This window comes from Pseudochaenichthys georgianus, chromosome 15 (assembly GCF_902827115.2).
Source record: "Pseudochaenichthys georgianus chromosome 15, fPseGeo1.2, whole genome shotgun sequence".
Classification (NCBI taxonomy): domain Eukaryota; kingdom Metazoa; phylum Chordata; class Actinopteri; order Perciformes; family Channichthyidae; genus Pseudochaenichthys; species Pseudochaenichthys georgianus.
In genome coordinates, this window is record NC_047517.1 from 25,694,397 (window position 1) to 25,711,847 (window position 17,451).

Genomic DNA, 17,451 nt, shown 5'->3' on the forward strand with positions numbered 1-17,451 from the left:
GTGTGATTATAGCAGTGGGTTGGTTTATTTACACTGACAGAAACCAACAGAATCTAATATAGAGTTAAATGCAACAGTAACGCTATTTTTATCATGGTCAACATGAATATTAAAGTCACCTACGATAATTACTTTGTCTGTTTTAAGAACCAAAGTTGATAAAAACTCAGAGAATTCTGATACCAACAGAATCTAATATAGAGTTAAATGCAACAGTAAGGCTATTTTTATCTTAAGTGTTGTTCTTAAGATAATAACAACAAAGCTGTCTCTGTTTTTGTTTCTCAGAGCATGATTTCAGGATCCTGGATTCACTATGTTGTGATACTGGACAGTTGTAACTGGCTGTGACCAGACCGGAACATTTCAAAATGTTTTACTTGAATATTGTCTCCACTTCATTTCACAGTAATGTATTTGCCTTTAAAATGCAAAACATTACTTGAACTGCTTTTGTTACTATTTAATTCAAAGCCTAATATTTTATGTACAAAGGATGGAATCATTTTAAGAAGGATCATGCACTGTTATTGGTTAAACTATTAGAAGTATATAATGCATTTAATGAGCTTAAACCCCAACTATATCATCAGTAATTATATAAATATCATATATTTACAATGTGATACATTCACAATGAATTTGGCCACTTCATTTGCACTAAGGTTAGTTCGATAGATAGATTTAAATGTGCTTTTATCAAAGTAAAAGTGCTTGTTAAATTGTATGTTCATGGCATTGCTTCAGTTAAGTACACGTATCTTAACACTTCTTACACACCTGTTGAAATAATAATAATAACAAATAAACAAAGGAAGTTATTTTATTTTGTAGTAAAATCCTGACAACATCTTTTGACAAAGAATACACCCTTTTGAAACAGATAAACCACCACATATATACAGTAGTAAACAAAGACACACAGTCCTTTAAATCAAACATGTCGTGACAGCTCAGAGACAGGGCCTGAAACAGAGCTTTACACCTGCGCAGGCGGATTAAAGGTCTTCCTAACATGATCACTTGGGTTCCCTCGGGCTGAGCGCTTCAGTCAGTTCAAGTGTCATTAAATCTCTTGTAAGGAGCTTGGTCGGATCCCAAATAAACAGTCTTGCTTGTTGACTTCATTCCCGACAAGGGATCTGGGGTGAGGAACTTTAAGCCACTAGTGTGTCAACAAATAGATCAAAAGGTGGAATGTATCTATTTCAAAATGACAGACACTTGAACAATGATTGCTCATGCATTAAAACATGATCTGAATTATGAAACACATGAAGGGACTTTTTCTCTCCATCAAGTAAAAATGACATTTTTGGTACATAAGGAAACAAGCTGTTCCAGTGTATGTGTTCTTCCTGAAAACACACACACACACACACACACGCACACACATCTATAAGGAGACCTTAAAGCACTGTGAAAAAAATTCATTAAAAATACTTTTTGGATGAGGATCATGAAGGCTCCAGGACAGACACTAAGCGGACCTGAAGCACTTTTATTGTTTCAGCATCTTCTTCTGTTCCAGTCTCATCTTGAGCTCTGAAACCAGCGCTAAGTTCACAGTGTCCTGTCTTTTCATCGCTGGCTTCTTTTTAGGTTTGATTGCCACTGTAGCTGAGACCGTGGGTACCGACCACTGCCTCTCCCCTTGGATGTAAGGGGGAGGAGGAGGGGGGGCACGAGGTGGGGCACGAGGTGGGACACGAGGTGGGGCACGAGGTGGGGCACGAGGAGGTGAAGACGAGGGCCAGTGTCTCACAACATTAGTGACGTTGTTGTTGTAGTTGACATTCTCAACAATGACCTCCGGCTCCGGCTCCGGCTCCGACGCTGGCTCTTCCTCTTCCTCCTTTTCTACTCTGAATTTCTCTGCGGGGTTTTCTGGTTTCTTTAAGGGGTTGTTGAGGTTCCAGGGGTTTTGTTTCCTCCTCCTCACGAGGCGGTTAGGCAGAATCCGGTTGGACTTTTTGTTGCGCATGAATGTTGCAGTGGAGATGATGACTGTGACTACGACCATGAGACTAATAGCACTAGCAAGCAGGCCTAGGATTTGAAATGGATTGTTTCTACTTTGCAAAAATGATCCCAAAGGCCCCCCACTGAGTTGGGTCTGTAAAAGAGCACAAGAAGAATTCATATATGGGACTGAAGTCATAGTTTGTCACACAAAAAAAAAACTTATTATTATTGTCCCATTTATGTTTTGTGGTAAAGTTTGGCTGAAATAATTATGTGTGTAAATACAGATCGCAGTTACTGCAAATGTATTGCCATAATACAGTTTGTGTCCAAACTATTTTACGTTTTCCTCGTGAATGCCAAATTAATCTTACTTAAAATGATGATTTAAGTTCTGCTTTGTCAAGACAAGATCAGAGAGGTTGACTGGGCGACCTGTAGCTGAGACCATCCAGCACCCGAAACTAGAACTTGGTTTTAGTGTCCTATGTGAGGACTAAATCAGGACAAAAAACAAGAAAAATTGGAAAATTGTGCTCTTGTACTCCTTCACAGACACAGCCCTGCTCTACGACAAAAACCTTTGAAAAATATTTGCTATATACTTGTTACCGCGGAGTTGAGTACTGCTGTGCTGATGATCTCAAGGTCAGTTTCATTTATACGACAGACCTCTTTATAATCTTTCTGATCTTGCCTTTAGACTGTACACGGGTCTTTTTCACAGAGTTCCAGTATATAAGAGTTGAAATGAAGATTGTCAGTGAAATGGCGAAGGTGACAGCGGCGAAACAAATCCCAAACACAGCCCCTGGATGCTTCCTGAGGCCCAGGAAGTATGAGACAAATCTGGATTTCACCTGAAAACATGACAATCGCATTTAAAGATTAAGATTTGTTCTGTCAACAAATCTGATAATTTGGCAAACAACCTGATATACTGGGCTTTGAGAAAATGGGTTATTCTGCAAAAAAGTTGCACCCGTTTAAAAAGCATTACTTTAGCAAAATCTGTAGAATTCATCAAAGTGTATTGTACTGTAAATAGACCCCTCATATGGGTGAGACTGACATATTTCTACCCCATTCCTTGCTGTAACTTACAGCTTCAGTGATGTCGATCTTGATGACCGCAGGTGGTGCTGAAGGACGGCTTGCCGCGGTCCCGGGCCTGCACCACCAGAGACCAGGTGCAGTCTGTCTGCTTGGTGATGTTCTGAATGATAGCCATCGACTTAATGTAGGACTTCAGCATGATCTCCCCCGTGTCAGCGTCAATGTCAAATATGTTGTTGTCTGGCTCAGCTTTCATGATGGCATACTCAATGACATTGTTGGGTATTTCTGCATCTTGGTCCACAGCCTGTGTGGATACATTGCATTAAAACCATGGAATGTTCTTGGGTTACACTTATCTGAGTAATTCAAAAGAGCCAATACCTCTATTTTTCTGGTGCTCCAATCACCATGGTCTTCTCGAGGAAGTTATTGTTGAATGCAGGTGGGTGGTCATTCAGGTCCAACACAGTCACAAAGATCTCAGCCAGGCGTTGTACTTCCCCTCAGCGTCCTCTGCTTCACATAGAAGTGTACTTTGACCTCACCTCGGCGGTCCAGGCTCGCCCACGGCTGGGGTAGGATGATCCCAGATGCAGGCTGGATCGAGAACCTGTAAATATGACAGGATTTAGAGTTGTAATTCAGATTAACAGCATGCACTCCATTTGATAATGCAACATTTGGATTCAAGACCCTTGTGGAGGTATGGTAGTAGTACTTCATTTAAAAAGCATGCATTGACTGTCAACTGTTTACATCTCTGCTCAACCTTCCTCCTCCTGTCCCCTCGGATCAATGAACCAATTCACTGCTCTCGACTCCAACACCCCCCATTTAAAAAACCCCAAAGGGGATCAAGATGTGGTGGCCTTACATTTAGATCTTCCGTCATTTTCCGTCATGCCAGACCACACGCTTTTTATGTCTGTGTTTTTTATTTTGATCCCTTCCTCGATTTTTTTCATATCATTCCTGTGTTTTTTTATTGTTTCTTTTGTTGAGCACTTTGGTTCACGTCAGTTTTTTTTTTTATTTCACATAAAAAGCATCAAACTAGATCATGATGATACCACTGCCAATGAAATGTAGTCATGAAATATAGAAGTGTTACATATGGAGAAGGATTGGGATTAGACTGTTTTGTTACCCAGCATTGACTCTGTCACAGTGTAGTAAGAAGTAAAGAACAGTCTATTTTCTCCTCCAATCCCATTACAGGATTAACAGAGAAAGAGGGCAAGCAGGCAACGATCAGGTCTTCATGGATTTGTCATAGTACGCTGGTGTGCAAAAAAGATACTGTAAACACGTTAGATCTTCAAATTGCATGCTTTAGCAGTACCATGAAGTGTTATAGTGATCGCTAAATAGAAAGGGTCCAAATCTGTCTCTTCTGCTTATTTTGGAAAATCCTTTCCCTGAGTGCCATGTGGCATCATACATCTCCTTTAATTTGTTGCTACAGAGCTTAAAATCTGAGCTGAGATGTAAAAAATGCTCTCCTATTACAGTATCTACATTTCATCGCACCACAAGGTGGTTTATTGGGAACAGCCCTGAGGGATTAATAATCCCTAACAACACGTGTGTTGTTTATGTTGCCGCCGCACTTTACAGGTTCATGTTTACTCTGTGTCGCTTGTTTTTAAATCTAGTTTATTGGTCCTCTAAGGAATGCAGATTGAAATATGATTAAAAAAACAAACAAAGAGTGTTAGTTGTTGACTTTGTACGGCATGCAGGTGACCTTTAGGATTGTATCTGATGTGAAGGAAACGCACGCTGTGGGTATACTGCGTGTTATTAAGAGTAAACAGTAACCTCTGAGCCTTTTTCTCAGAGGTTAGAATTCTAACTGGAAAATCTAATAAGAATCGAGCGAAAGAAAATACCAGCAAATCCTTTGAGGGACTACAGCGCTTAGGTGCAATAAACAGAACCAATTCAGAATATGAAAAACAAGTCTGTGGTCGTATTTCTGTGCTTTAGGTGGTCTTTACAGTAGCTTGCAATTAAAAGGCCACATCTGTCATTTCATTAAATAATGTTCTGAAAAAAGTGTTTTTTAAGTGTATCAACTGCTCAGAGTATTGTCTAAGGGTTGGTGATTTTCCTTTGGTATGTTGAGACTGGCAAAATAACTACATTATTAATAGATTAATAGACTCAGGAGAGGCAGGAAAAGGTAGTGAAGCACAGTGAAAACATGGTTTGATAATAGAACTTGCAGGAAATCGCACCATTGGATTTTATTAAAGCTATTACTGTGTTTTCTCTTAATAACACGCAGTATACCCACAGCCGTGTTGAGGCGCCTCCTGTAACTTTTGTATACTCACAATTCAGCCCCTGATCCATAGATGGAGTACTTCACATCACCCCAAGGTCCTGAGTCTGGGTCTATAGCCTGTGCATGAACATAAAAGACAGATTTTAGAGAAAGAAAATGTTATGAGTTTGGACTGATATTAGGTCAGGTCAGCAGTAAATCTGAAATCTGAGTTTGAGAGCAGTATGTGGCTCAGTGAGCTAAGACATATCCCACTTACATCTACTACGTCATACAGCTAAACCACAACATATTAATATTAGATTTGTTTGGCAGCAGATAGTTCCCCTCTCTACTTAAGCAGAAAAGGGGAACTATGTGCTGCCATGAGCTCATGAAAACAAATAAATCTGCCCTGGATTGGACGATAAATTGCGCAGGTCATCTATAAAAAGACTATTTTTTGATGTCATAGGAACATCATGATGGGTATCGGCTAATCTGTCGCAGCAGGGGGGCTTGTTCGCTGTCTCCATGTGTCCAAGGTCATTTGTTGGCTGTTCTTTTATCTGATTGAAATTGCCTGGGATCAAGGGAATGAGCCTCTGGTGTTCACGCAAAGGCAGGATTTATCAGCAGCTCCCCTGTTGCTTTGAGGGTTAGGGTGATATGAACTGACAAGAGGGTGAAGAATGTTCTATCTATCTGTCTGTCTGTCTGTCTGTTTATATATCTCTCTCTCTCTCTCTCTATCTATCTATCTATCTATCTATCTATCTATCTATCTATCTATCTATCTATCTATCTATCTATCTCCCTGTAACATGTTGTTCAGTTATTTCATGTCAGTTCTGCACGTTTTTTTATGGTGCAGCTGCATGTGCTGCTAAGCTTCGGAAAATAAAATCTGGGAATTTGATGTTACACAACAAAATGAAAGTGATAGCCATCTGGCAGCTTACCTCGCCTAGCTTTTATCTACTTGTTTTCACATATTATCCGACCCTCACCACTCCAAAAGTCTACATTTAGGGTATTAATGGGCCTCTTGGGCTTTTTGTTAAAATTCCTCTTTAGCTCAGAGTGACGAACATTGGTGTTGGCATGTATTTTTAGACAGGATGAAGTCTCTCTCACCGTGACTGACACTACATTGGAGCCACCGGGTGAGTTTTCTGGTATTCTGGCGATGTAGTACTCGGAGGAGAATTTGGGAGCGTTGTCATTCGTGTCTAAGAGATGTATGACAATGTCTGCTGTGGCACTGAACCTCTCGGGCGTATCGATCTCAACTGCAAGTAGCTAAAGAGGAGAAAGATTAGGAAATAAATACATAGAAAATGAGTGATAAATAACAGATGCAGGTGATATAACATGTGTGCGATGTGATGCCATGTCAAACTACTCTGGTGCAATGGGTTAACCTTGTATGTGATGAAGTGGTGTTCTCAAAGTCCATGGCAGCAGAGTCTTCTACTAAGATTGTGACCTGGGCCTCATTGAGGACAGTCTGCGGGACGACTCGCAGCATCCTTCCTGGTCCGATGAGTCTAAGATTGAATTTAGCATTCGCACCCTGCATTCGCACAACACAAATCATCACAATAGTCAGAAAGTTTCATCAGTAAAAATAACTGTTATGTCATAAATGCATGGAACTATTTATAGTCATCTGCTTTGTTTGTTATAAATCTATTGCACACAAAAGAGACATTTATATTATAATCCATGTAGTCCCTTTAATCAAAAGAAAAGCTTTCGATCCATCTGTTATTATAGTAATGTATAAGAAATCATTAGGATATCGGTATAGCAGCAGAAATATTGTCGGTGAAACGTAATATCGCTGGACAAAGAGAGCTCGACCTGTGTTGTAACAGTATTTAAAGAGCATTTGGTGAACATCAGCCATTTGGAGGAGGCTCATAGAAGGAGCTGGAAACACAGACAGACTTGCATAATCTGACAAATGGCACAGTTAGAGAGCACCTTCTAATTTGTGTTGGCTTACTTTCAAATTTGTGCAATTTAAAAAGGATTGTCTGTGTTAATGGCAGGCTTAAGGTCATTTCATACACAGAAGGCCAGACACCAGTCTGAACACAATGCTACGGTACGATGAATGTCGATTACATCAGTTATTTTATTAGATAACAATATCATTTTGGGGAGGCGTGTGGCGCAGTGGACTAGTGGTATTCGGATCAGGGGAGCACAGGTTCAAATCCCACTGCAGTCAGCATGTCCACACTTCATCCTCCTGTGAGGATTGCCCACAGTATTGAAGTCGCTTTGGATAAAAGCGTCTAACAAGTAACATGCAATGTAATGTAATTTGGGACAAATCAGTCTTATTACTGTCACATAATCACTCCATCCCCATTACATGTGGTAGCTTTCAAAGGCAGTACTACTATTTCATGGCTAAAAAGGGTACTGCTGGTAAAATGGTAACTGAAATATGCCTTTTTTCTCGTTTTCATTTTTGTTTCACATTTCAGTCAGTGATGACTGAACAAGATCGTATTGGTCTTCTCACCTGATCGAGTCGTTGACAGTGATTTTCAGCCCTCGGAGAATCTCTCCCTCAGGGGGATGCTCATACATGGTCAGCTGAAACATGTTTCTGGGTGCCGTTCTCTCCGTAGAAAGAATAGGCGGATTATTGTTCAGGTCCACCACACGGAATCACCAGCATGGTCGCCCACTGTCCAAGAGCCTGCCTTCAGGACTCACTTCTGATGCCTGGAGACAGGGGTTAAAGGTCATGCAGATAACACACAGCTACCTCTTAGACTTGGGGATATTAATCTACCTAGATCAGTGGTACTTTGTGAGCTGCCACTCACCTTGACTTTAATATTGAAGATCTCTCTCTTCAGATATATGGGGTCAGTCAGCAGAGTGATGCAACCGCTTGTTTTATTGATGCTAAAACCCCATCGTCGCCTGTAGGGACAAACAACACAGTCCTATGAGCACCTTTGCCATATTTCAAACTCCTTCCAATCTTCTTTGAGTGAAATGCTTACCACTGTCAAAGGAATACTGGATTGGATTTGGGCTTCCCACATCGCCATCTTTTGCCACGACAGTGAATATTTCAGATCCCTGGGGGAAAATCAGAAGATTCTGCTGTTATTACTTTTTCAAAGACATAGTTTTACTTTCTTTTATTACTTTTTGTTTGACAGAATGCTCTTTGACTTTTCATTGTCCATGGCGTCCTGCCCATGAAAATGTTCATGAAAAATACCTCGTTATGACTTATTTATGATGTACTTTACAATGTATTTATGTATACTATTTTTCTTCTCTTCTCTACAAGTAATACTATTATATACAATTTTTTGACATAATATAATGAGACTTCTTTCTTTACTTAGACATGTTTTATGGTCAACTACACTATGACCTTTTATGGCATACTGGGAGGCGTGTGGTGCAGTGGGTTGTGAGTTGGTATTCGGATCAGGAGGTCACAGGTTCAAACCCCACTGCAGTCAGCATGTCGTTGTGTCCCTGGGCAAGACACTTCACCCCAAATTGCTCCTCTGGGGATTACCCACAGTATTGAGTATGTAAGTCGCTTGGATAAAAGCGTCTAACAAGTGACATGTAATGTAATGTAATACTGCAATTGTGACCTTTATTTTTTTTATATAACAATTACTTTTTTAAGACATTTTTATTATTTCTTATATTAAACAATTCTAATATGTGACTATTGACAAGATCACATTGTCAAAATCTAATGATATAGGTGAAGTAGAAAAGAGCTAACAAAGCAGGAAATGTACTGAGTCACCCTGTTGGTGCACAGAGTTTCACAACATTCAATTATGAACCTGATATGCACTGAGTCTTCCGACATTAAAATGTCATGATCCTAATTATTCCCTTTTGGATGAAAATCAGAATGTGTAATCTCTTTCATATGACTGCTGTGACATTCTGTGGCTGACGAGATAGCTGCTTTCATTTGATCCTAGCTAAGCTATTAAGAAAGCAGCATGGGCATTACTGCAAAATGTCAGCAACTAAAGCTGTTTGATACCTGATGATGCTGTCTTTTGTGTGGGCTCTTTTGTAGTTTCTTACATGACCTATACTGTGAATGAAGAAATAAATTGCATTGCCTACGTGAGGTTACCATGTGTTGCAATGCTGCTATGATTTAATTTAAGAAACATGCGCCAGTTGCAATACAAACTACAAGTTGTAAAAGCAGGCCATCATTGAAGGTTGTTTTCATACTCACTGGCACTGAGATTTCATAAACGTAGCCAAAATACGGTGTCCCAATAAAGGCTGGCGGAGTGTCTTGTGCATCAATCACGTTGATCGTCAGAGTAGCAGAGGATGACATAAACTGCTCCTTGCCATTGAAATTACCACCACCATCCTGAAACAAAAGAAAGTTTTAATACTTCTTGACTTCTTTAAATAATGTTTACAGTGAGTCAGGTGTAAACAGCAGTGTCATTTGTAATACATTTGAATAAAGTACAAAGTTGTGTTTGTGCTTTTTAATGTTTATGTTGTGTTTAATGATAGCACTCTTTAAACTCATATCCATCCCAAACTTTGTTATATGTTCTTGAGGCCTACCAAACGTGTTGAGTACACAATTCTTAATAAAATATTTGAAAAGCTGACTCTTAAAGTATTGTTGAAAGCTGTATTGTTTAAATCCATGTGTACTTGCCATGTGTGCAATAACATCACTGGTGCTATTAGCAGCTACAAAAAGCTCCACAGGGTATTATAGCCCACTTGTTTTTAAAATGAAAGAGAAATTATTTGACGACAGAACAACTTTATGAGTGTTGATGCACCCATTACCTTTGCAACGACAATGACAAAGTGTGTCTTTGTTTTCTCATAGTCCAACGTTTCTCCAGATTTGATACGAAGGACACCACTATTTCTGTCCATGGCAAACAAACTGGACTGAGCATTCTGTGACAGGGAAAAGGGCAAAAGCAGGATTTTTAAAAGCACATGCAGGGTTTTAAAAAGGTCAAATGAGTAAAAGCCTCTTGCTAAAACCCCATTTACAACCACTCACGTGAGATATCATGAAAAATAGTCAGATGGATGCTTAAAAAACACTTGAATTAGGACACAGCTATACAAAGTCTATAACATTGTCCATCTGGATGTAAAGAGCCCATATGCTCAAGGACGGTGCATGCAGGTGAAAGCTGCTGTGTCCAGATGTGCACTGCCTCCCCTCGACACTGTCACTCCATGCCAGATGTTCTTCGGTCCTAATAGTCCAAAGTGCAAACTAACATTCTCTGCCACCCCCTGTCAAAGCAGCCCTCTAAGCCTTCAATACCTGATACAAATGTGATTGTGATTTAATCCCCATCGTCAGGCACACGCACACATGGGCATCAGAAACCCCTGAACTGATGTTAACCTCGTTATCTGTACATCTATACATATTTACGTGACAAGAAGATTAACATTAGAACTGTCCGGTTTCAGCTCGTGGTTCATGTTAGGGGAGCATTTAAAATAAATGTTGTGTCTGAGCTTATTCGTTATTTTCATTCTGTTTTAGTTTATTGCAGTAGTCAGAGAATGTGGGGCCTGTGGGGGTCGAGTAATACCTGGAGGAAGTAGTTGACTGAGCCCCCTGAGCCTGTGTCTTTGTCCACTGCCTCCACTTTGTAGATGCTGCTGCCAGACTCAGTTGTCTAAAAAATAGAAAATAATGTGGGTCACATCATTTAAGACTTACACATATATTCATCTATTGTTTCAAAAATATACTGTCATTTTCATTTTATGGTTCATAAAGCAAACACTTTTGGCTTAACTTACTTCCAGGACTTCAATGATTGTCGGCAGGTTTTGGAATTCAGGTTTCTCATCGTTTGTATCCATTACAAATACTGTGACTCTTTCCACAACCTGAAACATGAAACATGTTCAAGTTTATTTTTGTTGGTTTCACAGGTAATACACCAAACAAATTATTATAACACATTCAACTAGATATTGTTACCTTGCTTTGTCCATCTGTGATGCTGACAAGGACGTCAATAGAATCTTGTTTCTGTGAAGGGACGGTCAAATAAATGATATGAAGAAATACATACATTTACATCCCAAGTCCTGAGGCCTTTGTTAAGTTTACCTCTCTGTCCAGCTTTTCCGCCAATGTGATGTTTCCAGTTTTGGAGTTGACCCTAAAGTATTCTTTTGACCCTGGATCAAAAGAAAGGCCATACCTCACCTCCTGGCCCTCAGGGTCTGTGCCATTGAGACAATAGATCTGTGTACCTAAAGGAAGACGTCAACATGTAAAACAAACAGCTTTGTCTGCTGACTGGTTCGGACATGTTTGGAAGAGTCAAAGCCTACCCTCAAGACAAACAAATTATCTATGTAGTTCCTTTTAGTTTCTCAGTTTAAGAATAAGAAATCATTTGGACAATATAACTCTAATCCACAACCAAGGATTATAGTTAGCCTATTGTTTGGGCCAAACTGCTGTGTAAAATATTGTCACACACATCAACAGCAGCAGTAGAGGAGAATGTAAGTGTGAGAGCCTTCATGCCACACATCACCTGTTCATCTATCAAAGACTATTTAACATGGACTCCCAGATATTGGCATCCAAAACATGCCCTTTCAATGATTGATGATTCCAACAGTACAGAATTCGCTGTTCAAGCTAAATGTCCTGCTTTTTGTATTGATCTCACCGACAGCCGTGTCCTCCGAGAGGCTGAACAGCGCCATGTTCCCATTGTAGTTGTAGGGTCCATTGTCGTAGAAAAAGGGTGCGAAGTCTGCTTGTGCTGAGGACAAGTGAAATAAGAACACCTTAAAAAGCTAGAATGTTTTAGCTCATGAATGTATTCAGTGAGACAAGAGAATAAGTAATAACATAATCTTTCTTTTATAAATTGACAGTTGAATTTATGACTTATAAAACAAACTCATTATTGTTATAGTACAATCAATCAATTTGCTGGCTAATGTTTGTTCAAGCAATTTAATTAGATATTTCTCGTGTCTGTCGTTACAGGTTTCACAAATGTAGTTTTAATTTCAAAACTAGAGCGTAAACCAAGCTCACTGTACTGTGCTGTCGCCCCTCCTTATCAGTCACTTTGCCTGGGATTACAATGGAGTTACATCAACCTCTTAAGATACCTTTCTAAACATAGACCTCTGAGCTCTGGTGGTGCAAACAATGCTGCTTTAATGTGTAAAGTGAAAGTCATCTAAATATTCACATTACATTTACAATTGAAACAAATCAATCAGCATGATAGTCATACATAGTATAAACACACTCAAACACACACATGAGATCAACTAACCAAGTCAGGCAATATGAACTAATTGAAAACAGAATATATTTCAATATAAACTGAGGTCAAATGTGCACTCATCAACCCAGGGGCTGTCAGCATTTATAATCAGATCACAACAACAGGACACATTTAAACAGAGAATGAGTAACTTACCAAAGCAGGCATGCACAAACACAAAAAGCAGTGGAAAATGTAATATCTTTACATTCTTCATCCTAAAGAATGAGGTCATTTAACCGCACCATGAAGACGGCTCCGTCGAGAGTCCTGTACATGAGATGCAGCTCTCTAGGTGCTCCTGTGCGACTGGAGAAGGTGAAAGGCAGCACGCACTAGCTAATCCAATGAGACATCTTAAGAGTTACTCCTGGGCCCTCTCAGTCCAACAGGAGTTTTCAATAGACAGGAGATGGCCTTTTCTGCAGGCCAGACAAAACAAAGTTATGCCACAGCTTTGCAGATCATGGGGAGGTACATTTTTTATTTTCTTATTTTTTTCCAAGTACACAGTTTTGATTTACAACAAATAATTTAAAAAACAAATCATCGATGCACTTTTACCATCATGTCCTGATATGTTGGAATAATGTAAAGGATAACACAATGGAAGAAATGTGTGTGTCTGAAGATAAGAAAGCTAAACTGTCCAGCTATTATGGCTAAACGAATGTCAAATTTGACTTCGATATTTGACATTTACATTAACTGTATGTTAATTTTGATATATTGCTTAAACTTTATTGAAAGTGTTGGCCATTACAATCTAAGCACTGTAAGATTTAGCTTGTATTCTAATTTGGAGAATGTAATGGTTTTACAAGATACACAGTCTATACTGAATAGCCAGTAATTGAAGGTATCATACATTTATGAATATATATTTAAATAAATGAGACATTTGTATTAAACATAACTTAAATTTACAAACATATTTTACATAAATGTGATGTAAGGAGGTGGAAGGATTAAAGTATATACAGAATCATTATTTTCCTAATACACACTGTTTTACCAATAAATACAGTCCCATCTGTTATGCACTCCACAGCCATCTGTTGCATTAAGTAAAGGAAAACAACTCCAGGATATACTCAATTACGTGTGCAATAAGTGATCTGATTATAGTTCCGGATGTTATGATAGATATCATGAAGGGAATGTGTGGAGTGGACTGATGACATAAACTGAGGACAAGTTTACCTTATTTTTTACAAGATATTACTTTTATTTGACACGCATTCTCTTGAAATAAAAACACAATGATTAGTTGATTTACTGCGAAATAAAGTTGCCGTATGCAACTCTATGAGCTGTAATCAAAGAACAAAATAACGTAGCCATTCTTATGTTTTAACAGATACTGTAATATAAAATCGTAACATCTATTATATTTTGCCCTTTTGATTAAAAAAGTAAATGTCAACTCTATGATGCCTACTGTATGCACACCGTTAAAGATGTTGCGTGCAAGAGGACTTACACACATGATTAAAGCTTTTACAGTCCATTCTCATACTGAAATTAAACCTACTTTATAATGTGAGTGCTGCCTGTTAAAATGTACAGTATGAAGCATGAGCTCAGTAACAGCTTGTTGCATTGTTGTTGCATTGTGCTTTCAGAAAACTGGACATTGTCAGTGTCAGGATTCTCTTTTGTCACGTTTGTAGTTTTGTATGTCTGGTTATGGGTATTTTCCTCCTTGTATATTGTCTGGTCTTTTTCCCTGTGTTTTTCCTCCCGTCGTTAGTTTCCCTGGTGTGTCTAGTTGTCTGATTGTTTTCACCTGTCACTCCTTGTGTATTGGCTTGTCCTCGGTGAGTGTTCTGTTTTGTATTTGTCGGCATAGCCTTGAAATAAAGGAATTATTTGTACGTTAATCTGCATTTGGGTCCTACCTGCTTCACACACCGTAACATTACAACCCGACCTTAAATATGGGCCCAGCAGATCCTTTTGAGCAGGAATTATTGGATTTTACGTTTTCTTTGGCTACCTGCTCTGATCAATGGATAGGAGCGGTCAGGGTTCAGCAGCGAGATGCTGCTCTGGCAGAAGCAGTCCACCTTACACTGAGGAATCAAAGTTTGGTGAAATTCTTACCTGCCTGGCTTTTGGATTACCTCACAATTTGTTTTCCCGATCCTGACAGACCCAGGTCTCCCAACTCCTGTTTTGATACCACACGCATTGGTGTGGTCCGTCTGGCGTCAGCCCCTGCTTCTCACCCAGTGTTTGCTACTGTCCAGGAGCCATTCGCTGGTACTCGTCTGGCCTTTGGAGGTCCACGGAGCCTCCAAACGGCTCCTAAAGGAAGGGGTCGCAAGGCCAGGTTGGCAGCACGAGCCCAAAGAGCCAGGGTTCCAGAACCAGTTCAGCCCCCAGCAGCCATGGTTACGGACCCAGTTCTGGCCCCAGCAGCCATGGTTCCGTTCCCCAGTACCATCCCACATAGCCATGGTACCGTGCTCCAGTACCACCCCACACAGCCATGGATCCGTGTTCCGGTTCCCTGCCCTGCAGCCATGGTTCCGGCTCCAGTGCCGGTCCCAGCAGCCACGGTCCCTGCTCCGGAACCGGACTTTACAGCCATGTTTCCGGCTCCAGAACCGGACCTTTCAGCCAGGATTCTGGCTTCAATTCCGGCCCCAGTCCCGGTCCCAGCAGCCTTGGTGCCAGACCCAGATGTGGCCCCAGCTGCCACAGTCCCATCTCCAGTTCCCCCTCAAGTTCCCTCTCGAGTTCCCTCCTTTAGTCCCTCCTCTGGTCCCTCCTTTAGTCCCTCCTCGAGTCCCCTCTCTAGTTCGCCTCTCGAGTCCCCTCTCAAGTTCCCTCCTCTAGTCCCTCCTCTAGTCCCTCCTCTAGTCCCCTCTGGAGTCCCCTCTCCAGTTCCCTCCTTTAGTCCCTCCACTGGTCCCTTCTCGAGTCCCCTCTCTAGTTCGCCTCTCGAGTCCCCTCTCAAGTTCCCTTCTCTAGTCCCTCCTCTAGTCTCTCCTCTAGTCCCCTCTGGAGTCCCCTCTGGAGTCCCCTCTGGAGTCCCCTATGGAGTCCCCTCTGGAGTCCCCTCTGGAGTCCCCTCTGGAGTCCCCTCTCGAGTTCCCTCTCCAGTCCCCTCTCGAGTCCCCTCTCGAGTCCCCTCTCGAGTCCCCTCTCCAGTCCCCTCTCCAGTCCCCTCTCCAGTCCCCTCTCGAGTTCCCTCCTTTAGTCCCTCCTCTAGTCCCTCCTTTAGTCCCTGCTCTAGTCCCTCCTCTAGTCCCCTCTCTAGTTCCCCTCTCGAGTCTCCTCTCGAGTCCCCTCTCGAGTTCCCCCTTGGTTCCCCTCTCGAGTCTCCTCTGGAGTCTCCTCTCGGGTCCCTACTCCGGGTCCTGTCCCGTTGGGGGCTCCGTCGACTACTCCTCTGCCGGAGGTCCTGTCAATCGTATGTCTGTCCCGTTGGAGGCCCCGCCGACTACTCTCCTGCCGGGGGTCCTGCCAACCCTTTGTCCTGTCCCCGTTGGAGGTCCCGCCGTCTCCTCTCCTGCCGGGGGTCCTGCCAGCTCCATGTCCTGTCCCGTTGGAGGTCCCGCCGTCTACTCTCCTGCCGGGGGGCCTGCCAGCTCCTTCTCCTTTCTCGTTGGAGGTCCCGCCGTCCACTCCCCTGCCGGGGGTCCTGCCAACCCTATGTCCTGTCCCGTTGGAGGTCCCGCAGACTACTCTTCTGCCGGGGGTCCTGCCAACCCTTTCTCCTTTCTCGTTGGAGGTCCCGCCGTCTACTCCCCTGCCGGGGGTCCTGCCAACCCTGTGTCCTGTGTCGTTGGAGGTCCCGCCGTCTACTCCCCTGCCGGGGGTCCTGCCAACCCTATATCCCGTGCCGTTGGAGGTTCTACCGGGGGCCCTGCCAGCCCCATGTCCATCACCTGTCTCGCCAGGGTTCCTGCCAACTCCTGGTCCACTTCCGTGGGGGATCCTGCCCGAAGCCTGTCCGACCGGCTCCGGTTTCTGTCCGGCCGACACCGGGTCCTGCCCGGTCTCCGGAGCTGTCCCATCAGCGCTTTCGAGCCCGGCCCTCTGAGAGCCGGAGTCTTCACCCTCAATCCCGGTCCCCTGAGAGCCACGGCCTTCACCCTCGATCCCTGGCCCCTGAGAGTCACGGTCCTCGCCCTCGGGCCCGGCCCCCTGACTCTTCCTGCCGCTGCCTTCGCCCCTCCATGGTCCCCACCTTGGACTCTGTCTTTCCCCCGGGCCGTCCGCCCGAGTTCCCCTTTTTGGACTCCGCCTTACCCCCGGGCCGTCCGCCCGAGACCCCTTCCTGGTCCTCTGCCTTGCCCCCGGGCCGTCCTCCCGAATCCCCCTTTTTGGACTCTGCCTTACCCCCGGGCCGTCCGCCCGAGACCCCTTCCTGGTCCTCTGCCGTGCCCCTGGGCGGTCAGTTCAGTCCCGTCCTCCAGACCCCCTCCACCCACCCTGGTGGCCCTAGTTTTTATTCAGTAGAAAAGATCACCTGTCAGGTTACTTCTGTGTGTTGGTGGTCAAGGCCGTAGCTTCAGGTTTAATTTTCATGGACCTGGCAGATGGCAGGCCAAAAGATTAACCCACTGTGCTCTAATCTCTCCTCATCTTGTAATGCACAGAGCCTGTCTATGGCCACACAGACTCCATCTGACAAAAATGTAAAGCACAATTAGCATACACTGTTGCCACGACTACAATCGACTGGTGGATATGTAGCATTAATGTGCAATCTATGTGAGTCCGCTAACACATTGACTTTTTTAACATATGGCATTGTATATGTGGCCTTTGTTTCAAATGTTAAAACCCGCAGATGTGGGCCAG

The 17,451-nt window shown here is 42.6% G+C and overlaps 1 protein-coding gene across 1 annotated transcript; it reads right to left on the reverse strand.

Moving 5' to 3' along the window:
- Positions 1-1,501: 1,501 nt before the first annotated feature.
- On the reverse strand, positions 1,502-14,144 carry cdhr1a (cadherin-related family member 1a). Its single transcript, XM_034100200.1, is given in 21 exon segments — positions 1,502-2,116; positions 3,070-3,099; positions 3,101-3,328; positions 3,375-3,512; positions 3,515-3,540; positions 3,543-3,634; positions 5,364-5,431; positions 6,431-6,595; positions 6,718-6,734; positions 6,737-6,869; positions 7,811-8,038; positions 8,143-8,237; positions 8,320-8,404; positions 9,555-9,698; positions 10,139-10,255; positions 10,915-11,001; positions 11,129-11,218; positions 11,313-11,363; positions 11,445-11,590; positions 12,019-12,114; positions 14,138-14,144. Coding segments are annotated over 21 exon segments (2,658 nt in total).
- Positions 14,145-17,451: the final 3,307 nt, after the last annotated feature.